Source organism: Alnus glutinosa, chromosome 10 (assembly GCF_958979055.1).
Source record: "Alnus glutinosa chromosome 10, dhAlnGlut1.1, whole genome shotgun sequence".
Lineage (NCBI taxonomy): Eukaryota > Viridiplantae > Streptophyta > Magnoliopsida > Fagales > Betulaceae > Alnus > Alnus glutinosa.
In genome coordinates, this window is record NC_084895.1 from 3,176,241 (window position 1) to 3,202,310 (window position 26,070).

General features: G+C 34.1%; 1 protein-coding gene and 1 non-coding gene across 3 annotated transcripts; both read left to right on the top strand.

Moving 5' to 3' along the window:
- The first annotated feature begins 18,779 nt into the window (after positions 1–18,779).
- LOC133879890 (rust resistance kinase Lr10-like) lies at positions 18,780–23,530 on the top strand. 2 transcript variants are annotated; one of them, XM_062318695.1, is made up of 5 exons: positions 18,780–19,644; positions 19,812–19,844; positions 20,956–20,991; positions 21,896–21,934; positions 22,393–23,530. In XM_062318695.1, the coding sequence occupies exons 1-5, from the start codon at positions 18,858–18,860 to the stop codon at positions 23,472–23,474; spliced, it is 1,977 nt and encodes a 658-aa protein (XP_062174679.1). In that variant the 5' UTR covers positions 18,780–18,857; the 3' UTR covers positions 23,475–23,530. The 2 variants fall into 2 exon arrangements, with proteins under 2 accessions (XP_062174679.1, XP_062174680.1); XM_062318696.1 differs by lacking the exon at positions 20,956–20,991.
- A 2,198-nt stretch (positions 23,531–25,728) lies between these two features.
- On the top strand, positions 25,729–25,867 carry LOC133880788 (small nucleolar RNA Z247). The gene has a single exon (XR_009902406.1). It is a non-coding gene; the product is annotated as a small nucleolar RNA Z247 (small nucleolar RNA).
- Positions 25,868–26,070: the final 203 nt, after the last annotated feature.

Here is a 26,070-nt window from a genome sequence, read left to right on the forward strand (position 1 = left end):
TATTATATATGAAATAAATAGCATTATTTTGCTCAAAACAAAGACATGTCAAAGTTGATTTCTCTGTTGTAATGCAAAAGTATCATTGAATTTTACCTTATGGATCCTTAATTAATTGTATTAGGGCGCGTTTGATATTGTGATTTCGTAGATAAAAGTGTGATTTTAAACTAAATCGCAGAAAATAAATCATTTGAAATTCTTGAAATGCACAATTTTAACAGGAAATTAAACTGTGATTTTATAAAATGCTTTCAAATCTTTATTTTTAAATTACACTAATTAAAATCGCAAAACCAAACAGACTATTACAATCAACCATTTAATCCAAAAATAAATAAATAAGTGCAACAAAGATGAATGATAAAAAGAACAAAAATGAATGCATTCTCTTTTTAATGGACACAAGCTTCCTGCAAATCGGTTTGTAGCATGTACTTCTCACATGCTTTTTTAATAGCTTTAAAGCATTTAATAAAAAATATGTACTTCTTTATATTTGGGTCGTAAAAATTTTTGAAGGACACATGTCATTTTTATATTTGGGTCGTAAAAATTTTTTTACAAATCGACTTGTAGAAAAATTGTCCTTTTTTTTTAAAAAAAAAAAATTTGGGAAAAATACAATTTAGCCCCCCAAACTACCATCGGTTCTCCGGATGGCACCTCAAACTACCAAAGCTTAGATTTCGGCCCCTCAAATTACCCAACGCTTGTATTTTGGCCCCATCCGTCAGCTTGGGCCGTCTAACTGGACGAAAACCGAGTCACGTGCGCGTCACGTGACTCATTTAACCAAAAAATCCGAGATTACCCCTCTCCGTACACGTTAAAATTCCCAATTAACCCTTTGAAATTCCCGCCTCCTCGTTCTCTCTCAAAACACGTTTGACGTCCCAACTCCGGCAACTCCCAACTCTGGCAAGAAGACCGTGAAAGCCTCCCCGACTTTCTCGCTCTTTCTCCTTCTTATGGCTTGCTTTTCCTCCTGCTTTTTTCAGCCTTTTGTATTTTGTGCTTACTGTTATTTTAGCAAAAATGTGAGGAACCTGAGTGCCACGTCCTTGTGGTGCTCGAGTTTGCAGAGGAGGACGAGGATCAACCACACGATCTGTACGGAAATCAGTTAGTCTGATCATTTGTGACCTGGTTTGCATGGATTTTTCTGTTAGTATTGAGAAGTGGGCAAGACTAGCCGTTGAAGAGACCATGCTCTGTTTTAAACCTCCAAAACAGAGCACAAAGACTAAACCTCCAAAATAGATCTCTCTCTCTCTCACTCTGTTTTGTGCCCCACCGATGGCCATAATGACTGGGTGGAAAACAAGTATTAAGCGTGAAACCACAAGAGCACAAAACCTACAGACGAAAATATCTTCGGGAAGCTTGCGAAAATATTCAACAGTTAGATAACCACATTCCATGTCAATTAACTGCAAGGTTGCTTTCTTGCTTTCATCCCTCATCTTGTCCAATGACTCAGTAGCTGCATTTCCGACTTCCACTCTCAAAGTGGGATACTGCTTTAGCACCTACATGCAACAGAAAATGAACATATACTTAGATGTCCTAGAAAAAAAATCAATGAATTTGCATTTTCCCTCTAGAATTTCTGGTTATTTTCTAATGCCAATGTTTATGAAGTACTTACATAGCCTTTATTTCTCGTGGTGTACATGCATTTCTTGCATGAGTCAAGAAAAAGATGTTTACCCAAGGGTGACGCGTTTCTTGAGCAAGTGATGTTGAACTTCTACACCTGGCTGGAACAAGAGATGAAGCCGATCGAACTTGGACACGTCGCTGGAGTGAACTTTTTATAATAATTTCCAAGCTCGTATGCTGGTGTTCGGACGAAATGCTCAGTAGTGTGCCTTGTCTGTTGGTTCGTCTGCTCATCTTCGAATGGATTGCTCAGACGTAATGTTTCGTGTGCTGATCCATTCGCACATGTCCGGATATCTTTGGTATTGAAACCTGAAACCAGCGATTGACATGGCATCATCAAATGATAGAAGTCTTGGATAAGAATCTACAACCCTTCGATGAGTTATTGGCTGCCTTGCTTGAGGAATAGTTTCACGGAAATGGAGATGAACCGGAATAGCATGCAATCTAGTTTCAAGATTGAGTAGAAACTTGGACAAGTGGTGGAAAAGTAAGAATAAATTCACTAAGAAGTAGGGTATACAACAATGGATCAATTTAATCAACAAGATCCGCTCGGATCGAACCAGGATTAATGGGATTGGTCTATGACAATCTAGTAGCGGGGTAGAGGAATTGGTCAACCAAGATGGAGTACGATTGGGGCAGAGGGAATTTCGGATGGAGCGGTGAAAGCACTTTACTTGGCCTTACAAGTCTTGCAAGAAAATAGGATTTCATATTAAGCTTCAAATATACGCTATTGGGATAGGATGGCTCCTACTAGCTCGCCCACTTAAGAACTGTACGTCCCTGAGGTGTTTGCACATGTCCAAACGCATTTGAGAAACAATAGCTGTCATTTGCAATTCCGTTCAATGATGTTCGGATAGCTCGCACTCACTACAAAAAAAATGGTTGTTTGTGCCGTTTGAATAATGGCATTTTTTAGAGAAAAAATGGCACTAAATAAAAGAGAAAAAATGTCACTATTTATTTAGTACCGTTTAGCTAAAAATAGGGTCGATACTTCAAATTAGCACCGTTTACTGTTCAAATGGAGCTAATTAGGAGTGCTTAAAGCTCAAACGACACTGAATCAATGGTGTCGTTTGAATAGTCATACGACACTAAACTGTAATTTTGGGAAAAAAAAATCTAAAACGTTGTTCTTCTTCTTTTTTCTCCCTTCTTTTATTTCCTGTTCTTCTTCTCCACTGAATCATCTATTCCATGCCAATATTTGCAGAAAAAAAAAAAAAAAAAAAATCGTGGGTGAGGGAGAAGAAGAAGAAACGGGGGCAGTACATAGAAGGTTGGTCATGAGAGGGAAAGAGAAGGAAAACAAGAAGAGAAGAAGAAAAAGGGGGTGTGTGGTGATTGAGAAGAAGAGAAAGGAAGAAGAAGATGAAGATGAAGATGAAAAAAAAAAATATAGAAGAAGGGAAGGGGAGGGAAGGAAAATCCTAATTACAAAGTGACATGGTGAGAAATTAGAACTTAGACCCCAACACTAAACAAACGGCGCTAAATTTGAATTTTATAGTGTCGTTTACTGTTCAAATGATACTAAATTTAAATTAGTTTCATTTGAATAGTAAACAGTTCTAAATTTAGCGTTGTTTTGTACAAGCAACACAAGCCAAAACGACACTAAATCAATTTTTTTTTGTAGTGACGACTATAAGGGACTAAATTTATATTAATTTTGTTTGAATAGTATACGATTCTAAATTTAACATTGTTTTGTACAAGCGATACTAGCCAAAACAACACTAAATCACTGTTTTTTTGTAGTGACTATAAGGGATGAAACCCTAAGGATGTACGAACGACTCACTAACATGACTAGACACCGCCACATAAAACTAAAACCGACTTTAGGTTTTAGGACTTTGAAGGCACAATTTTCAAAAAGCTAAGCAGAGCTGAGCAAGGTAAAAATTAATGTCTTTGAGAGACACTATACACTCAGAGCTTAGCAATTTCATTATATGCCAACAGAAACCTTTGGTATGAGCTAAATGATTGAGATATTTTTTTGGAGAGATCAAACCACAAGTTGTTATACATCAATGACAACCTGAAGTCTACCTGTGCTATGGTAAGGGGATCAAGAAGAAGAATTGCATAATGAGAAGCAGGAACTACTACTTTAAGAGGTAAGTGAGGGTGATTGAATGCGTACAGTGATACAGATGTCTAAATGGTTACAAGGGTTGTAAGTGTACTATGAATTTTTCTTAGTGTTAATTTTTTGAGTCTGGTTACCTCGAATGGTTTTATCTTTAATGTGTTATTTAAATGGTTTCTACTTCTTCAACAAAATCTGTTGTGTTGATGTGTGATTAGTTTTAAGCTTTCATAGTGATTTGATATCTAATTACAATTCTGCAGCATAACAGTTTTAGTTGCTGTATTCTTGTTGACTGATTGTGTTGGGGTCTAAGTTCTGCCTTTCACTTTGTAATACGGCAATCACGAATCTCAACTTAAGAAAACTCTCGAACCCTTAGTAAAGATTTACATCCTAATATGAGACTGAGAGACTCTCCTACCAAACCCTTCCCTTTCCTAATCTTATCATAACCTATGCAAGATCATCCCTATGAGTCCTCAGAGTCGATTGATACCACTTGTAAGATCTCGCCTACATAAATATAATAATGTACACTATTCATGTAGTGACATACAATATTTGCAACAAGGATCACAATAATTATCTTCTTATGGCACTCAAAGAGAATAAAGGTGTGCTATAAGTGCTTTTAATGGCGTTTCCAAGAAAACAAGACGAATTTTTAATGACCTTTCAATTTATTTTTGGGATAATTGTATTTTTGGTTTCTATGGTTTGGGGTTTTCACAAAAAGAAATGCTATTTTTATATTTTCGGTCCATCTTTATATATATATATATATATATATATATCAATCTTTGAATTTTTTTAATAATTGATTTGGAAAAAAATTATAAAAAAAGCACTGAAAACGTACAAGTAGCAAGCCTCTTTATCAAATAACTCATTAAATTTTAAAAAGTGATTAATTGTTTATTAGAATAAGCAAAAGACAAATTAATCATTGCCTTAAAAAAGTTAATAGAATTCATTAATGTGCTATATCTACACCATTAAAGTTTGTCACATGTCACTTATAATAAAAGAGAAAAATATTGTTAAATTTTTTTAAAAAGAAATGTAATATAATATATTACAAAAAAGGCAAAAAAAAAAAAAAAAAAGAGTACGTACTTCGTTGGTGTGATTCAACCATCTGCGTGTGGCAAAATCGAGATGGCGGATACAACCTCAAAAGATTTGAGGGTGGCTCAATTATTACCATTTGGTCAGGCCGAGCCACCTCTTTGCCGCCGGAGTAGGGGGAAAGCGGCAGCGGGCCACCCCAAAGGTTTTTCTTCCTTTCTTTTTTATTGGTTTTTTTAATTTTGTTATAACTGTTTAGCTTAAGTATATTTTGAGAAGATTTGTTTCAAAAGAAACTCACCTGCAAGATTTCTGTCAAAAAAAAAAGACGGATAAGTAACGGAGGACACCATTAAAAATTTTAAAACTTTGGTTGCAACATGGCTAACTTTTAAACATTAAAGACAAAATTGAAAAAAATGGTGAATCTTCGGAATTTTTTCAGAATTAAAAAAAAAATAGAAAAAAAAAGAAAAAGAAAAAGAAATGGAGAAATATGTAGATCTTGAATCTGCTTACCACAAGGGCATAACCTATGCATAAGCAAATAGGGCATACAGATTGAACCATAATAAACATTGGAATTGCAACTTCCTCCTTCACAAATCATGCGCCGAACAGCTATACACGGAAGACATAGAGATCTTCAACCGAACATAAATTTTTAGAAGATCGAGCTGGACAATACTCATCCTTGCCGGCCATCATTGTCCAGATCTTCTATGAACATCAAGTGATTTCGCTCAAATCATGTTCGATTCCAATATCTACTGTATGTTGGTTTGGTGCATGATTTATGAAGGCGGAAGTTCTGATTCCTCGCACAGCCAAGAAACATCATCGTCCTCCTCATCGTTTTCCAGCTCTTCATGGACTGAAATCTTGACCTCCATCTCTGCTCTGTCTTAAACACACAAAAGCAGAGCCCAGAGAGTCAGAGACGTTAAGATTCAGATTTGTGAGAGAATGATATGCGCAGGGTGATCTGCAAGCATTATTAAATAAATATCCTAAGAAATAGTGCGTGCCAGCTGTTTGGTCTTCCACTTTTACCCTCTTGGAGACCAAAAATTGCAAGAAAAACCTTGCTGTATTTGCCTCTCCGACTCATTTGTGAAAAGACAATTTCACCTTTCATATTATATTAACTAGATACTCTTGTAAGTTTAACATTTTTACATACATAATCAATTTCACCTTTGGCTCTCTTCCTCCTACCCAGCCCTAAACTTTACCTCTTTTGAAAACAGATATGACCATTTCTCTTTCTACTCCCTGCTTTTATTTTTTTCCTCGCATTCTGTTTTCTATTTTGTTTTGTTTTATAAGTGTTCTTCGACCATATTAGTAATTGTAGCCTCTCCACTATACATACATCTATCAATTTTCGTCCTGTGCCGTTCATCTCCTTTTTTACCATTACTGCTATTTGCTGGTTGTGTTTTTTACTTTGAATCAGAGTTTTTTTCTCTGTAGATCTGCCCTCATGGGCAATCTATGGAATGAAGGTTAGTCAGGTGTGAGAGGTTATATCTCACGGCCTGAATAATTCGGTGTGAGAGGTTATCTCTCATGCCTGGTTTAAATAAATTTTTAGGATATTTAACTATCCTTAGCTTAGATCTAGTCTATTTAGAGCAAATATGCTCTATAACTATATTCGTGCATGATTTAGCGAAAAATAAAAGTTATAGATAGTATTTTATTGTAAGAATTTTGTTTTGTATTTATGACTATATAACCTCATAGCATGTGACTATGATTTTGTAAAAGTTTGTACTTTGTGATATAAGAGCTTTATACTCGTAATCTTTGATTAATGAAATACTCAAATTTTTTTAATTTTTTTTTTAAAATTAAATACTCTTTGTAGTTCATCTGAATCGTAGAAGATTCAAATTCATTTGGAAGGCACCTAGAAAGTCGCTATTATTCAGAACAAGTCCAATGTTGTGCCCTTATGTTCTCAATTTATCGTCTTGGCGGCATCATTCTGTAATATGCGTTTGATTCTTTTAAGTCTTAGGTTCATTACGATGTCCCATGTGTACTAGCCTTTCCCTCCTTGACATTGAGGTGGGAGAGGTCTTCCTCTTTCTTTTCTAGTATGATACGCTACCTTAAAACTGACTCTTTGTTGCTTCTAATACACATAGCTAGTAATTGCAAAAATTCAAATTGCATGACTTCACATCTTTGAACAAATTAGAATTGGTCTGTCAAAGATAAAGTCCAAGATTGATTGATTGATACTGCTTAGTTCGACAGAGTCAGGATTACTATTTAATGGAACTCATGATAGAATATCATCTAGTTTTTGTTTTTCTGTTTTTTTTTTTTTTTTTTTTGCCTTGTTCTGAGGGTTATTTTTGTCATCTCATATTTTCAGTAAATGGCTTTGTTCTAGCATTTTTTTTTTTTTTTTTGATTAATTGTTGTAGCCTATTGAAAAAAATATTTTGACTTTATTTAGACATTTGACTTTTGAATAAATAAAATTATCAAGTTCCATACATTCTCCAATAAGATATTCTCTATTTCACTAGAGTAGTCATTTTGAGTATCAAGATTTTATCTTATTGCATTTAACTGTGTACATAATATCATTTTATTTAAAAAATTTAATTAGTATGACAACATATTCACCACATGGCATCATGTACACTGTTAAATACAATAAAAATAAAATTTTGACTATATAATGGCTCATCTATATTTCAAATGAAATGAAAATAATCTTTATCCAAAATTTAAATGGACAGGATTTTCATATGAGAATGTTTTAATTTTATTTTCACATATGGCGTTAATCATGCATTAAAATCTACAAAATTCCTCATCAATTCGGCTAGCATTAAGTTTACAAAATCATTCATCCAAAAACACAAACAGCCACCTCATCATTTATCAGAAAAAGAAAAAAATGGAAAATTACCCAAAAAAATCATTCTAAAATCACATGCAATACGGGTGGATTCTTCATTGCTGCAAATCCCACAACTCTATTTTGATCTTTGAAAGCACCACCCGACCAAATTCCTAGTTAGTCCAAGCAACAATTACAAGTACCCACGTGCAAGATGGGTAGGTTTGATTTGGCGACTGAGCCTAAATTCTTTGTGAGACCTCCTTAAAAGTTTTCCTGAAATGTTGAAGTACATGTAAATCCGAAAGCAAAGAAAAAGCCCCTTACAACTGGGGAATTGGTACGTAGTTCCAAAACTCTGGGCTTAAGAGCCCAAAAAAACAGTTCTTTTGTGGTTTTTAGTTTTGCTTAATTTAATGAAACCTACTAAAATTTTCAGAAACTTGTATAGCTTCTATTCAGAAGTTGGCATGAGTACCGGTGGTTTGAGATAGGGTTAAATTTTGTTTTATCCGATTCGTAAATTTGATACAAACTTAATACGAAATAATAGATTAGAGTTGAGGGGTCTAATATGTTTAATTAAATTAATCGGATTAGAGTTGACCTATATAGTCTTATACCAATGCCTCGATACGAACTAAAACCAACACGTGAATACGAATTGCCACTCTTAATTTGAAGAAGTGAAATTTTGGTCTGAATTAGGGGTGATTATATTTTTATTAGTTAATCTTTTTTTCTTTTTTGATAATGCTTTGATATCAGGTGAGGGGATAATAAATTATGCATCCATTTTTCTCCTCTTGAACTGACTATACTAAAATAAAGAAGTCACAGTCAAGATCGTGCAAGTATTTTGGACAGCACAAGGAGTTGTATTCTCGACGACGACCAAACAAATGAACAATTACATAACAGCGGAATCTGCAATTCACAATGAGTAGCTTAAAATAACCCACATCATCTCAAAGGACACGACTCACAAGAAAAAAGAAAGGCGGCCAAATGGGATGGTCCGACTATCCCTAAAACACGCTAAAGATAACCCAACTTTTAAAAACCATGTTTTCACTTTGAGGGATACAATATTGTTGTGCAAGAATATTTTTCCTCTTTCTTATTTTCCTGCTGTGGTCCGTTTCCAGCCGTTCATTGTGTCTCCTTTAATTTCCAGTCACCAACAAAGATAGAAATTTGACTGACAGAAACGAAAGTTGTAAATTGATGCCTTGAACTTTTATGGCCAGTGAAGTTTCAATTCTATAACACTGAAACTTCACGGAAATTTCCATATGGGAAATTGTTAAAAGATAATAGGATTAGAGGATTAGATCCCTACAATTTTGAAAAAAAATTGAGATTCTCAATTTTATTTTTTTTTTTGAAATCAAGCTCTTTTTTACATTGAAATGATGTGAAAAATGCTACATATTAAAGATATTACATGTTAACAATGAAACCAAAAAAAAAAAAAAAATCATTCTTAAAGGTTTTTTACACTTTATCTCGTATAAAAGCTTTGAGAATAAATTGTCTTTCGATTTAGTTAAAAAGAAACATATTTTCAAAAGTTCGATTTATTCCAAGTTGTTGAGCAATTGCTTTCAATGACATTCAATCCTTGAAACAATTTTTATTTTAAAATTATTTTTTAATTTTAAAATTAAACTAAATGAAAATAACTAGTAAACGTGTTTTTTTTTAACCAACAAAAAATAGTTTTAAGAGAGAATGACATGTCTCCCTTGCTTTAACGTACTCCTTTTTTATTTTTTATTTTTTTTTAATTTATATTTTGATGAATTTTAAATAATGCTTTAGTCATTTGTAAATTGAGACCTACTTTTTGTTAAACAGAGAACAAAAATAATTATAAAAAAAATATTATTATACCCGCTGATTAAAGATTTCTTTTCCTTTTTTTATGAAAAAAAAATCCAAAAAAACTGTACTCCTCCAGTTGATCACCCGACCATTTCACGTTGATTAGGAGTCAAAATCATGCCTTTAGCAAACTTAAGAAATTTTTCGCAAAGATACTCCTAACTTTGAAATGTACTTAACTCTCTTAAACTACAATTTCTTGCAAGTTACACCATTCTTTAGTTTTTGGCGTTTTAAATAGACAGAAAATGAGACGTTTAAAACTCAAATTGCCATTAACATTTATAAAATGAACAAATAAATATAACAATGAAAATAAAGGACAAAGAGGTGTTGGCCAAGCTAGCCTCTTAAGGATGAGGAGATGATTAATTTGCCAACCCCTTAATCACTTTTGGGGGCTGGTCAAACCACCCCTCAGCCTTCCCACTGATTTTAAAGGTGACCAAACTATCCTCTCAGTCATAAGGACCTTAGTCTCAACCTTTCCTCTTCTCTCTCTTTTTGGTTTTCTCAAAAAAAAAAAAAAAAAATGTTGTTTTTACCCTAATAATTTTTAGGGAATAACAAGATATTTCATGGAAAAATTAGCACATACACTTCATGTATGCAACTTGTTGTCCATTTTAACGCAAGACGTTAATGGAAGATGTAACATACAATAAAATGGTGGTTTGAGTTAACCAAATATCACTTTTTTAAAATTTGGGGGTGTGATGACCCCTTTTTTAAAAAATAAAAAATACAAAAAAATCATACAAACGGATTATCACAATGGCATGATTACGTGTCGCTCTGCCAACATATAGCACATGCCTCATAACATGCACCTGATAATTATAGTTATATATATGCAGGGGAACACATAATGATACAATCATTAACTCAGTGGAAAAGCATATCTAAAAATAAACCTGTTGTTTACACAAAAGAGCCATACATATGTCTATTTGTTTAAGGCTTAACCTCATTACAATTATTACAAAAGAATGACTACACAAAAGAAAAAGTGACGCATATGTCACGAGCCATATACAAAATACCCAAAAGAATGGACAACCCGTAGTCCATCACATTACAATTGTCGCTTCGAGCTCTAGTCATAATATCCTAAATATAGAGCTATGGGGTCATTATCTACCTCAGAAGTACTTGCAGCCACAACATCAGTGTCTGCACGGTTGTGAGGTTAACCATATCCGTACAGGTGAAAGAATGAGTTCACCACTTCAACAATAAATTATTAAAGTCTCAATGATATAAAACTAACTGAGTTTTTGCTGAGAACTAATGTTTTTCTTTTAGCCTTTCATACACCATAACACTTACCCATTTTATAAACTTATATTTGAAAACACTTGTAGCTGATATAGTAAACACCGACTATTAGAAAACATTTAAATCATAATATGCAACTGAGATATTATGTAGAAGTTCCCTTATTGGAAACAACTACATACATTTTCACCTACTAAAATACTTTTGATTTAGTGGCTTAGGCTTACATACACACGAGAGCATTCGCATGCACGTAGACCCTAAGCTGGAAAACAATGGCATTTAAATTATGCAATCATCCGATAGAACTATACATAAGCTCTTTTCCATTGAGACTCTTATGCATATTAATATGTCTAACAAAACTACTCATACTCTTAAAAATAATGCTATACATGCTTATGCCAGTTTTCCTATATGGGGTTTGCCCCGAGGTAGTGAACTGTATAGGGCTTGTCCCGAGGTAGTGAATTGTATGGGGCTTGCCCTGAGCTAGTGAAAGCTTACAATCACACTCCTTGGGACTTGTCCCTTTGAGATTACCGTTTCTCGTGGGTTGTAAACCTCACTTCATTCCATGTTCAGGGTTTATATGCTCATGCTTCATGCCTTAAAACAATATATATCTTTTCCAATTCCATGATCATGCTTTAACACATGCTTTCAATAAGATTCCATAAACAGTTTAACATATCAATTCGTCAATCAATATTTACATAATTTAAATCACAATCACAACACACATTCATACCCTTTAAATCAATTCAAACATCTTTCATTCATGCATCAATTTCATAAACATCATTGCTATAATTGAACATAATGGGAAACTAATCAAATCATTTCAAAAGCATATATTCAACATACCGTCGGTTCGGATTTGTAAAATAATATATATTTGCAATTCAATAATACTTAAAATATAACTTCTCAGTTAGTAGAATACTCACCTTGACTGCACCTACTCCCAATTCCCAACAACTCTAGATTCGAACCACAAAGTGCTGCTAAAGCACAACACAATGTACCATTTAGTTTCTTAACCAATAAACACGCTAAGTAACACTTTGAATCACTCAAAGGCAACATCACTAAGTTGCCTATAAAATTCTAGGGTTTACTTTATTACCCATTAATTAACTAAACCTATACATAGAATTATTCTTAGGTTTAAAATTAAAATCTCCAATTTATACAAATTACTAATATTAGGACCTAATCCCATAAACACTTATTTTCATAGAAGCCATAGATAATTTTGGGATTAATCAACACTAATTAACAATCTAAGGTTTAAGCACTTAAAAGCCCCAAATTAATATTCACTAACCTAATCACAATACATACTAACCACAATTTATACTTACCCATAACATAATAATGCTATTTTAATGCAAATTACACTAACCCATAAGATTTACTTAGGGTTAGACATAAAAATTGCAATTTAAATACACAACCCAAAACTTAGGGTTTGAGGAAAACTCACCAATAGTTCACCAAACTAAAACCCAAGGCTTCGGTAGCTTCAAGTAAGTTCCAACAACTCAAACACCTAAGAAACAATGAGAATTAACTCACATTTCAAGATTCAAAAATCTCAAAAACACGAGTCTAGTGTTTTACCTCAAAATGATCGGTGAAAATGTAGATCCGAGTACAAGGATCACATTTCCAAACACGGATTGAAGATCGAACCGTTGGATCTTCGTGGATCGTGATTTTCTATGAAAGAAATGTGAAATCCTCGCCCTTTTTTTTTTCTTCTCTCGGGTATACGCCTCACCACTTCTCCTTTCTTTTTGTTCCATGAAATTGTAGATCCATTTTGGAAAGTAGACTTGGTTAGTGTTCTCCTCAATGTCAACATTTTTCCTCCCACCAATTAGTTCAAACAACAACATTCCAAAACTATAAACATCTGCTTTATGAGACACCTTTCCGAAGTTCCTAGAGAACACTTTGGGTGCAATATAACCCATGGTCCCCATGGCTGTGGTCATGGACACTACATTTTGATCCTTAGAACACAATTTGGCATGATCGAAATCAGAAATTTTTGGATTGAAGTTTTGGTCTAACAAAATATTATGAGTTTGATATCAAAATGGACGATTCATTGGCCGCATCCTAGGTGAAGATATTCAATTCCATTCGCTATGCCGAGGGCTATTTCTTGCAACTTATCCCAACCAAGAAAACTGTTCTTAGTGTCTGTTGAAGATATGAACTTGTCCAATGATCCATTTGGTAAGAACTCATAAACTAGAGATCATTTAAATCCATCGGCACAAAACCCAACCAAGCGAACCACATTAACATGATGGATCCTACCCATTGTTCCAACTTCATTGATGAATTCTTCCCTATTTTTCTTGAGCATGTTTAGAATCTTCACTGCAACATAGATTTCATTGAAAAGCTTTCACTTGAATACCATTCCATAAGCTCGTTCGCCTAGCTTATAAGCAAATTGACTTGTAATCTTTTTAATTTCAGCATAAAAATACCTTGTGGGCTTAAAATTTTTGTAATCGTCCAAATACTTTGGGATGTTTGCTTGGTTTGCCTTTTCTACTTTATCATACTTACAGATATAGTAGACTGCAAAGATTGCTAGTACTAATAGAAATGAACCTAGCTACGGTAACACTTGCATGTTAAACAATTAATCACAGGTCAAGATATATAATTTCCATGTGTATGCCCAACAATATATTAAATATTTCAAATTAATGACCAATGAACAACTTACCAATAGCCACTAATTTTGTTGATTCACGGGTAAAAGATTTTAACATAATTAGTTTCTCATCGTTAAATAAAGCTTTTAGAATAAGTAATTATTTAACATGATATCAAAACAAAAGGTCTTGAGTTCGAATTTATCTCCATCAATTTACAAAGTTTAATTTAAATATTCAACATATTGAACCCACACGTAACCAAGAGTACGGTTAAGTATTGACTAAATAATTAAAATTATCTCTTCCTATTAATTTATATCTTAAGCTTTTAAAACCTATCAGAAAACAAAAAATCAATATAAAGGCACGCGGATATATATATATATATATTGTCTGGGGAAGCACTCAGTTTCTGAGCTATTGCCCATGTTATTCAATTTACAATTCTTCCCTTTCCCTTCATAGTGTTTGCATGTTGGACTGTTCCACTTCAATTCAAAAACTTTTTCATCTCCGAGCATTATATTATATTATATGGAATTGATTCAACATCGTACATCTTCCTACAAGGTGACGTGGGCAAGTCACCGATGTCATTATAATAATCGGTGGCATAAACTTGGTGGCCAGAGCCGCTACGACAGGAGATCCGGTGTAGGATTAATAATTTTTTACATGACCTGCGAAATTGACACGAACACGATACAAAAATACAGGGTTTGAATTTATGATTATCAGGTTCAAGTCACGTTTATAATCGGGTCTCGTGGGTCAACCCGTGGGTGACCTGCTAGACATGATTATAACACGATTAAATATTAAAAAAAAAAAAAAAAAGAAGAAAGAAACTTCAACAGTTTAGCCTTCAGGAAACCTAGCCGACTTGCTGTGCCTTTTCACTTTCACAATCACTCGTTTTCTCCTCATTTTCACTCGTTCATCGTTCACTCAACCATGACCGTTGAAGTTTAGCTCTCGAAGTCGAAGTCGAGCTCCACCACACAACCCTCCAAAACGGCATCGTCTGATCGTCCCCAACGGCTCTTTCCCAGTTTCCCTCCGATCTCCACTACCGTTGATTCCCTCCTCAACCCAGTCGAATTGGGGAATCGTCCAATCGTCCAAGCTCGCCCAATGATTCCCTCCGATCTCCATCTTTCAAGGTCCAACTGTCCAAGACTCCAAGCCCAGTCGAATTGGGGTTCTACCGTTCTGGGGTGGCTGCCTGGCCGGTGGGCACGCAGATTGTGTTGTTTGGTTTTCTAACTTTTTTCCTGTAACTGGATTCTGCCGTTTTGGGGTGGCCGGTGGGCATGCTGTACGCTGATTGCCGGATTGGGGTTTTCAATTTTGGGGTGGGCATGGGTTCATTGGGTCGTATCGGGTAACCCGAGTAATAACGGGTCGTGTTCGGTTTACATGTTTTAACCCGATTAATAATCGGGTCGGGTTCGTGTTGAACCCCAATTGTGTAATCGGATTGGTCGAGTTGACACGAACCCAACCCGCAAATCCAAATTTCCAAGCCTAATCCGGTGGGATCTACTGTTGTCTTTTCCTTTTGCTTGGGAACAATTGAATAAGGAATAGCCATTAGTATTGAAACCAAAAGGCGAGGAATAATTTGAATCCCTGAAGCTGTGTTTTTTTTTTTTTTTTTTTTTTTAGAATCCCTGAAGCGGTCATGGGAAGCAATAATTTGTTTCGTGGCACACGCAAGTTGACTTGGTCAACTTTTATTATAATTTTGGTAGAAATTAACATCAAAGTCTATCAACAAATATGGTCCCAGTCCCAACCGACATAGAAAAAAAAATTGTGGTCCCAGACTTGTCGGTGGGTCAAAGAGTTTTAGGAAAACCTCACCTCTATATCTCATGAAAGTTTCATTCTTTTATAATTAAATACTCAAATTATAAAAAATGTTAATTTAAGATATTTATTTATTTATTTTTAATTTTAACCATCATTCACATTATTAGTTCACTCATTCACTTTACTAGCTCTGTATAACACCGCCAGAGCTCAAAGACACTTGTTTTACTTGGAAATGTTATTTCAATTAAGTAGCTACAGGGTTATTTGGAAAAGGTTCCTAATGACATTTTTTTTTTTTTAAAGAGAAAAAAACTTGAAACTTTTCACTTGGAGTGAAAAGTGTAGATATATATATATATAGGATGAAAGTGTGTAATTGTGTATGGACATGTTCAATAAGAATTTATTAACTTTTGAAGTATCTCTGATTGCATTCTTTTAAATAGATAGCTATGTTTTATGTTTTTCGCAGTTAGTCTTGTTGTGCAATAGGTGTTGTAGATGGTTTGGTTGGCTGTGTTGTTTTCTTATGTAACACTTGGACTGTTAGACAGAAATACAAAAGTAATATAAAATCAATATATTTGCAGAATATTAATTAGGACTTAAAAAAATCAAAACAAGCCCAATTAAAACACTAAAACCGACCTAAATTATCTTCAAAATCGTTTAAAATACGCCATGATAAAGACTCAAAGAAGGGTCCAAAGACTAAAACAAACCTAATATCTAATATACGGATAGTGAATAATAACCGCATTTAATAATGACAATAACCTCACATATATTGTTAGTAGAAACATGATGTAGATGCGGATATCGAAAAGTGATATGTGCATGTACATCCCTATAATAATTTTAAAGAACGCTGTATTCCATTTTGATAAGTGATAGAATTAAAAATTGAATTATTTTAAGAAACAATTATTTTGTCTCTTTTATTTTACCTATATTTTCTCAACACTTAATATATACTAAATTTATTTTTATATAATGATTTAATCTTCAATCTTAATATATTTATTTTCCATGCTTTGGCACCCCCTATCTTAATCAATTACTCATTCATCTTTTGCCTCTTCAATAAAAATTAAAAAATGCTATACATATACTCAAGAGCTTACTTCCTGACATACATGGCAGTGAAAATCATGCATGATTTATTCTCCGTTTGTTTCGGCGTAAAATAATTTCTGAAAAATGATTTCGACATTTTACGGTGTTTGGTAGGGGCCAAGATAATGGTCAACGAAAATCATTTTCAATTTGACCGTAAAACCTTCTTTAATTTTTAGAAAACAATTTACGATTTTAAAAACTGTAAATCGTTTTCCAAAATTAAACTCTTCGTCCTTACACGCACATTTGATATCCAATGGTCGAAATCCGGTAATGATCAGTCGTCGGAATCCAAGCGGCACCGGAATCCGGCAACATCCGGCCCATCGTCGACAGATGCCGGCGGACCAGATTCCGGCCGAAACTGGCCGGAATCTGGCCATGGTCAGAAGCCGGCCGGATCTGGCCAAAATGGCCGGAATCCTGCCGATCTGACCGGATTCGGAAGAGTCCGGCTAGAATCCGGTCATTTTGGCCGGATCCGGCCAAACATGCTTGTCGGAATCCAACAACGGCCGGTCGACGTTGCCGAATTCCGGCGATAGTTGCAGTTTCACCTTTTGTAATTTTTTCGTGCGAACTAAACGCCGGAAAATATTTTTAAGAAAATTATTTTTTTAAAAAAATAATTTCGTCGAAAATATTTTACCACAAAAATTATTTTATGTCAAAACAAACGGAGCATTAATATTACATATATTTTTATTTGTTATTTTATTACATGGTAATTCTCATTGCAACGTGAACAATACGTCAGCCACTCAAAAAAATTTCTGGTTCAGACACCGTAAGTTTCCTTGGTCAAAGTCAAGCTCATCAATGAGAGCATAAAGGCCAAATTCACTAACAACATGGAACCCATAATTGTACGAATCCAATCAATATCAGTGACCAAGTCTTCTGCAATTGAAGCCATACCCTCTCTCATAAGTTCATAATCTTCTCTCTCTCAAAATGGCACTCTTTCTTAGAAGTTTTGGAATTTTTTTTTGGAATTTACTTATGATAAGTGACTTAATATTTTCCGATGGCCTCTTGATGCGGAATGACTAAATTGATATTTAGTATTATTTAGATTATTAGTTTTTATTTGAATTTACCCAAAGTTTAAGTTATTTGTAATTTAATAATGGGCTTAGTCCAAAATCAATCATATTAGTTTAATTTATTTGTAATTCAATAATGCATTTGGCCCTCAGTAACATTAGTGTTAGAGTTAGGGTTTTAATCTATAAATTTATTTAAGCATAATGTTCTATTGTAATAGACAGATTATGATTTATGAAAAAAGACAATTGTTACTTGAAGGCATGATTCATCTTTTCTTTTGGAAGTGAGACACTACCAAGGCCAATGAGACACTAGTTTGTTTTATCATCTCTGTTATTTTGGTAAGACCCTAAATTAACGCAAGATTTATTTTTATTTTATGTTATATTCCTATTCCTGCTGCATCACCTTTCTCTCTAAAAATGGCAAGAGGAATGCTCTTATTGTTCTTGTAATCCTTGTCCATGAAACTTGTAGTGCCAAAGATAGTACTCAACTGTACTGTGCTGCTTTACCAGCTTTTAGAGTATTTCTGATTGTATTTTTTTTAGATAAATAACTATGTTTTGTGTTATTCACTTCTAGTCTTGTTGTCCAACAAGTGCTATAGATGTTTTGGTTGGCTAGTTTGCTTTTTTGTGTAACATTTGGACAGAAAGACAGAAGTAATGTGAAATCAATATATTTGCAAAATATTAAGACTTAAAAAAAAAAAAAAAAAAAAAAGCCTAAAAAACACTAAAAATCGACCTAAATTATTTTCAAAATCATTTAAAATACACCCTAGTAGAGACCAATTAAAAGCAAGCCCCTAATACCTAATATACAGATAGAGGATAATAACCGCATTTAATAATAGGAATAACCACACAAATACTGTTAGACTCTTACATAACGCTGAAAATCCATTTTGATAGATGATTGAATTAAAAATTGAAATATGTTAAGAGACAATTAATTTGTGTCTTTTCTTTTACGTATATTTACTTAACATTTAATATATACTAAATTTATGTTTTATATATTGATTTAATCTTCAATCTTAATATATTATTTTTCATTGCAACGTAAACAATACGTGCACCACTCATAAAAATTTCTGGTTCAGCTCTAAGTCTCCTTGGTCAAAGTCAAGCTCATCAACGAGAGTAGGCCCAATTCACCAACAACATGAAACTCATAATTGTACAAATCCAATCAATACCAGTTACAAAGTCTTCTCTACTGGCTTCAATGGCGCCATTGAAGCCATTCCGTTTCTCATAAATTTATAGTCTTCTCTCTCTCTTTCTCTCTAAAAATGGCAAGAGAAATGCTCTTTCTTATTCTTCTTGTACTCCTAGTTCATGAAACTTGGAGTGCGAAAGATGGTGAACACTGTGCTCCTTCTTCCTGCGGCAATATCCAGAACATAAGCTATCCGTTCGCGCTAAAAGGCGACCCAGAAACCTGCGGCGATCCAAGGTATAGGCTTTCATGTGAGAATAACCAGACAGTGTTATACTTGTATGCAGGAAAATACAACGTGCGGGAAATCAATTACACTAACTTCAGAATCCGAGTTTCAGACTTCGGTATTCAGGAGAATGATAACCACTCCTTCATCCCTCATTATTTTCTGAGGTACGAAAATTTCACTCTAGGGGATCCATATGTCACAGAGCTTCCATATATCGGAAAGGGCGATCCTGATCAGTGGATAGAGTCTGCTTCGAACTATCCCAAACTAATACTATCACAGCCTGCGGTTTTCGTGAATTGCGAAAAGCCAACAATTTCTCCATTTTATCAAAACATTTCTGCTTGCTTTATGAACTCTTCCAAGAGGTATAGATATATTCAGGTTGGCTCAAGAACGGATGCAGTATCTGTGGAGGACACGTGTCAAGTTGACCAAATTTCTCTGACGTCGACTGGGATGTTTTACCCAGAAAATAATATTTCCTGTTCAGACATCCACAATGATATATTGGTATATGGTTTTGAGCTTTCATGGCACCAAGTTTATTGTGGAAGCGGCACTGGAAGAGATGACTTCTGCTACCTCGATGACGCCAACAATGTTCGTTGCTTCACTGTAAATAATGGTGCGCAAAAGATTCTTATTTTGCTTTTGCATATTTCTTTCTTTTTATAAATAGCTTAAGATATTTATTCTAGTTTAGCATATATATATATATATATATATCATGACTTGATTTTTAATTCGAAGTATCAAAAAGCTGATATAATTCTTTCTTTCTTTTTTTCAAAGGAAAAAGAAGATTCCTTCGAAAACTATACCAAGGTGAAATTTCTATCTCAAAAAGTTGTTTGATATATATCTATATCTATACTCGCACAATAAAATAGAATTTGGATGAGTTTTTCTTGGGTATGCAATGGTTGATCTCATAAATAAATATTTTCCTTTCCGGATTCTGTTGTTTTTGGTGTGACAAATTAAATCCCGACGGAGGGATGTCAAAATTCTTAAAATACTCATAATTTCTTTTAGGAAAAAAATGCAAGGATTTAGGCATTATGGTCAGGATTTAATAGAATTTACAAAATTACTTGTACCTGAATCTTTTTTAAAAAAAATTATATATATAATTACTTGTATCTCAAATTGTCACTTCATTGTCAATGTCCTCCCAAATTACTAATTGTGTCAATCTCCTCCTTCAACTTCCTAAAAATGTCAATGTCTCCCTTAATGACAAAAATACCCTTCAAAAAATTATTAATTTTTTTTAAAAAAAAAAAACTAAAAAAATTATTTAAAAAAAATCTAAAATAACAAAAATTTATAAAAAAAAAATCGTTCTGTTTTTTAATTTTTTTTTAATTTTTTTTTTTTAAGTTTGTTTTTTAATTTTTTAGTTTAATTTTTAATTTTTAATTTAATTTAATTTAATTTAATTTAATTTAATTTAATTTTTTTTTTTTTTTTTTTTTTTTTTTTTTGTATTTATAAGAACATATTTCTAGTATTGAAAAAAAATTAAGGACATTTTTATCTTTTTGTTGGTCTTACGGGGAACATTGACACAATTAGTAATTTGGGAGAGACATTGACAATTGAGTGGTAGGTTGAGGGCGATATGTGTACTTCTTTCCCCCCCCCGCGCCCCCCTCCACACATATATGAAAATAATTTTTACACAACTTAAATATACAATTCTTACACAACCCAATGTGGTCTCACCGATATACGTGTCTTAGGTTGTGTAAGAGTTATAAATTTAGGTTGTCCAACAAACACATCCCATATAGATATAAACCCCATACCAAACCAATGTCATAAGAATATACATGAGTGTATATATTTAATGTAGTTTAGCATTAATATAATTGACTTGATTCTTAATTAGAGTTTCTAAATGCTAGTATTATTATCTTGTTTGTCAAACCAGGAGTCCGTGAGTACTGCGTAGATGGGGTGCGCTATGGTGAGGTTTTTATCTCAAGATTTAAGAGTTTGTTTAGGCTAATGTGAGAGGATACCTATGAGATCCACTTAGCTAGGTTCTATAAGATCAATGTCCGCTCACATCTAGTTGATCGAATTGTCAGACAATCCAAACAGTTAATTGTTGAGAATTTGGATCCATGCCCCAGTGTATTATTATTTTTTAATTCATTAATAATTATCGAAAGAAAAGGGAAAGGAAAAATATCTAATTCCCTAGCAATCCGACAGCTAAGTACTTTGGAATTCGGATCCATGTTTCAGTGTATTTGTAATTTTGATTTAGTTTTCTAATTCATTGATAATTATCCAAAAAAAAAAGGAAGGAAAAATATCTAATTTCTTAAGTAATTATATTGAATTAAAATTTTCCTTTTATAAGCCTAAAATGGGCTAATTATTCGCCCCGAGCCAGCTATTGTTTAACTAAATATATTGAGAAGGCAATAAAACAATGGCGAAACCCAATTAAAAGCCCAGACATGCATGTAAAGTATTCAGTTTTACATATTTGAGAGTGTTTTTTTGTGAAGGACCTGGCCAATCGGTCAAAGAATTTAAAGGGTATTATGAGAAGATTAGTTAACGATTGTCACACGCATAACACGTGGTGCATTTTCTATCCAATTTGAAAGGAAGACCTAATAGATTGGCTATTTTAAAATAGAGTGATAGTTTGAAGGGTTATATTAGTACTCATGAAAGTTCATGGGGCTACATTAAAAATGGACGGTAGTTTAGGGGACTTTTTTATATTTATCCCTAGTTGTTTATATTTCTTATTAAGCATGGGCCAAGAGAATTTTTAGGCCTTATAATTTTCAAATTATTTAAGTCATCTTTTTATAAATTAATATATATATTTATATATATTTTTTTTGCAGATTTTGTTTGGGGACAATGGCTGATCATCAAGATTATTGGTAAGAACTTCTATTTCTTCTTTGATCCTCTTTAATTGTAAAAGCATGAAAAGAAAAAGAAAAAGAAAAAGAAAACGACATGAAACTATTAATGACATTCACATGAAAAAGACAACAGATACTGTACTGCTTAATTACTATGATTTAAGAAGGCAAAGAGTTGCAAGTTGCAACTACATATAATTGAGAAATACTAGATTTATTAAATCTTTTATTAAAAGATAGATATTAAGATGATGTGTACCATATTTATTAGTATCTGTAGCATTTTTTTTTATTAATTATTTTTTATCATCTCCAATAAATAAGCTCTACATGATCTTAACATCTATCTTAGTACCTCTAGCATTTCTTTAAATATTTTTAACTCCAAATAAGAAAAAAAAAAATGCTAAAAATAGTTTAAGAGAAAATTTCTCTTCTTTACTTACAATTAATTTGGTGATATTCCTGCACAGGAGTATACCATGGAGCAAAAGTTGTATTGGTCAGTCCCTTCATGATTGCGTATTTGATATATAAATGGGGTAGGAGGCATTTGTTGGTGTATGACAGTGTTGAAGAATTTATTCAAAGCCAAAACAACCTCATGCCAATAAGGTATTCTTACTCTGAAATTAAGAAGATCACTAAAAGTTTTAAGGACAAATTGGGTGAAGGAGGCTTTGGCACTGTATTTAAAGGAACGCTTCAAAATGGTTGTGTCGTAGCTATAAAGATGTTAGATAAGTCCCAAGCTGGGCAAGAGTACTTTATTAACGAGGTAGCAACCATTGGAAGGATTCACCATGTTAATATAGTGCAACTCATTGGTTATTGTGTTGAAGGATCAAAGCGGGCTCTTGTATATGAGTTCATGCCTAACGGGTCTTTGAGTAATTATATTTTTTTGCAAGAAGGGAATAATATCCTTTTAAGTTATGAGAGAATATACAATATTGCTCTAGGAGTGGCTCGTGGGATTCAATATTTGCATCAAGGATGTGATATGCAGATTCTGCATTTTGATATCAAGCCTCACAACATTCTTCTTGATGAGAACTTTACTCCCAAAGTTTCTGGCTTTGGCCTAGCAAAACTGTATCCAATAGATCAAAACATTGTTTCTTTGACTGCTGCAAGAGGGACACTTGGATATATGGCTCCTGAGTTGTTCTACAAAAACATTGGAGATGTTTCACACAAAGTTGATGTATATAGTTTTGGAATGTTATTGATGGAAATGGCCGGTAGAAGAAAGAACGTAAATGCATTTGTAGAACACTCAAGCCAAATATACTTCCCTACTTGGGTTTATGACCAATTGCAAAATGGAAACGACGTAGAATTAATATTGGAAGATGCCACAGAAGAGGAAAAGAAAATAGGGAAGAAGATGCTCATTGTTGCATTATGGTGTATACTGATGAAGCCTAATGATCGTCCTTCAATGTACAAAGTGATAGAAATGCTTGAAAGAGAAGTTGAATTCTTACAAATACCTCCCAAACCTTTCCTATCATCAACAGAAAGCCCCACAGCCGTTGTCGTAGGGAATTGAAAGTTCATCAAGTCAATCAGATAAATCAAGTGAATCAACTCAATTTTGGATGCAAATTAATTGATATGTTTGTTTGCTGGGCAAGTACTTTTTTCACACACACACACACACACACACACACACACACACACACACACACACACACACACACACACACACACACACACACACACACACACACACACACACACACACATATATATATATATATATATATATATATTGGCAGCACAAAGATGTTGATATTTTTATGTAGCAAATAAGATTTTCTTTGACATATGATATATAAATCTCCATATTTCTATGTTTGAATTCTTCATGCTCGATCATACTTCATCACTGAAGTGAGCTTTACTTTAAGAAGGTATGCTAGTCATCATCTGCTTTATCAATTTGTCGTATTGGATTGAACCAATCCTTGACATTTGGAGATAAATCTTGGTCTCAATTAGTTAACTTTTACTTTTAAATGTTGAAGATAATGAACCAATTGAGCAACTATTTTTTGTAAGCTTTGGAAGAATGGAATTTCAAATCTTTGGTTAAATGTTTCAAGTCAACGAAGAAGCCTTTGGGTCCCATGTATATGTTGGGTTTGCATTGATTCATATGCTTGCATAGGGATAGTGGAGATACGGGATTGAGATTCACTAAAATTAAGCTGCTTGAATTTCATAGAAATTCAGATAATTTAATAGAGGAATGTTGGACTCACCTGCCCAAGAAAATGTGCTCATAATCTTATTAAAATTCAGTATTAGCTGCTTGAATTTCATAGAAATTCGGATGATTTAAAAGAGAAGAATGTAGGACTCACCTGTCCCTGGCGCGCAGGTATGCTCATCTTATTAAAAAAGAGAAAACTTGATCTTGATGGAGATGGAGGTGGAAAATAAGGTGCACAAGTTCCACATTGGGGATATTCGACACCACGTACTGCACAAGAGATTTATGATGAACCAAATCAATTGGCTTTGAGAAATGGTTTATCTACCCAATACATATTTAGTAGTTCACGACGTGGAGGATGAACTAAAGGATCAATAGCTGTGGGATTTGGTTTGTAGGCATATGTCCAAATTAAAACTTATCATGGTGTTAGAATATCTGTTAAATGCTTTAAATTCATATATAAACTTAATTATTTAGAATAACTGATAATTTAATATGGTATCAGAATAGTTATCTTCATTTGAAAGTTCTTTCATATATTTTACTAAGTTTTTGTTTTTCCCAAATTTACTTCAAAAGTTTTATACAAAATAACATGAGTAGTAGTATTAAGACTGTTACAGATATTCAGCATCAGAGCATATCAATCCCGGATTCACAGCACAATACTTCCGCTCAGTATAATTCTCCAGCTCATGCAATCAACCACACAAGGAAAGCTCTCTCAAATAAATGCATGCACAACCTGGAATCATGCACAGAAGGAAATGGACAAAGCTGTCAAGCCTTAACGTCCACAATCTTCTCTACAAGGAAACAGACAAGACCACACAAGGCATATCAATAATATCACCCATGATTTGTGGAATTATTCCTGTAATTAGAATACTCATGTCATGTATATATATGTGCATCAACACAATGTAAATGATTAAGAAAATACAATACAAATTCAAACTATATTTTCTGTCGTTATATGGTATCAGAGCCTTTCTAAGGACTCAAGTCTTTTCTTTTTCGATCCTGCTAAGCCATGGCCACCGAAACTTCCCCTACCAACTCCACCAATGCCACCAATGCACCAACTCCACGCAACAACCTCAGCTTCTCCCCCGCTTCCCTCTTCAATAACCTTCATCACAGGGTAACAGCTCAACTTACCCGTGATAATTATCTCTCCTGGCAATGGCAAATGGTTACATACCTCAAAGGCCAAAATGCCTATGGTTTTGTTACTGGCACCATCCAACCACCCCCACAAACAATTCCAAACCCCAACCCATCAGCTGACTCCCCTGCCACCATTGCCAATCCAGACTTCCTCACTTGGCTTCAACAAGATCAAATGGTCCTCAGCACCATTGTGTCCACCATATCCGAAAACCTCATCTCCCAAATCATGGGCTATTCCACCTCCTCTGAAGTATGGAATGCACTTGAACGCCTATACTCCTCACACTCTCGAGCCAGAATTATGCAGGTTCATTTTCAACTAGCCACACTCAAAAAAGGAGGCTCCTCTGTGACAGACTATTTTCAGAAGTTCAAGTCTCTGGCAGACACTCTTGCTGCAACAGGTCAACAACTCAACGATTTTGAGTTGATTTCATTTCTCCTTGCAGGCTTGGGATCTGAATTTGATCCCTTTGTCACCTCTGTGACCACCCGAGTGGACCCAATGTCCCTTGAAGAACTATATGCTCACCTCCTCACTCATGAAATGCGCTTGGAGCACAATTCCACGACTGCTGAAAATGTTTTTCCATCTGCTAATGTTGCAACTGCAAGACCATCATCTCCCAAGAACAAGGGATCCAACCGTGCCCACTCTCAATCCACTGGATTCCACGGATCAAGAAAAATCTTCTGTCTGTTTCTCAGTTCACTCGTGATAACAACGTTTATTTTGAGTTTCACCCCTTCT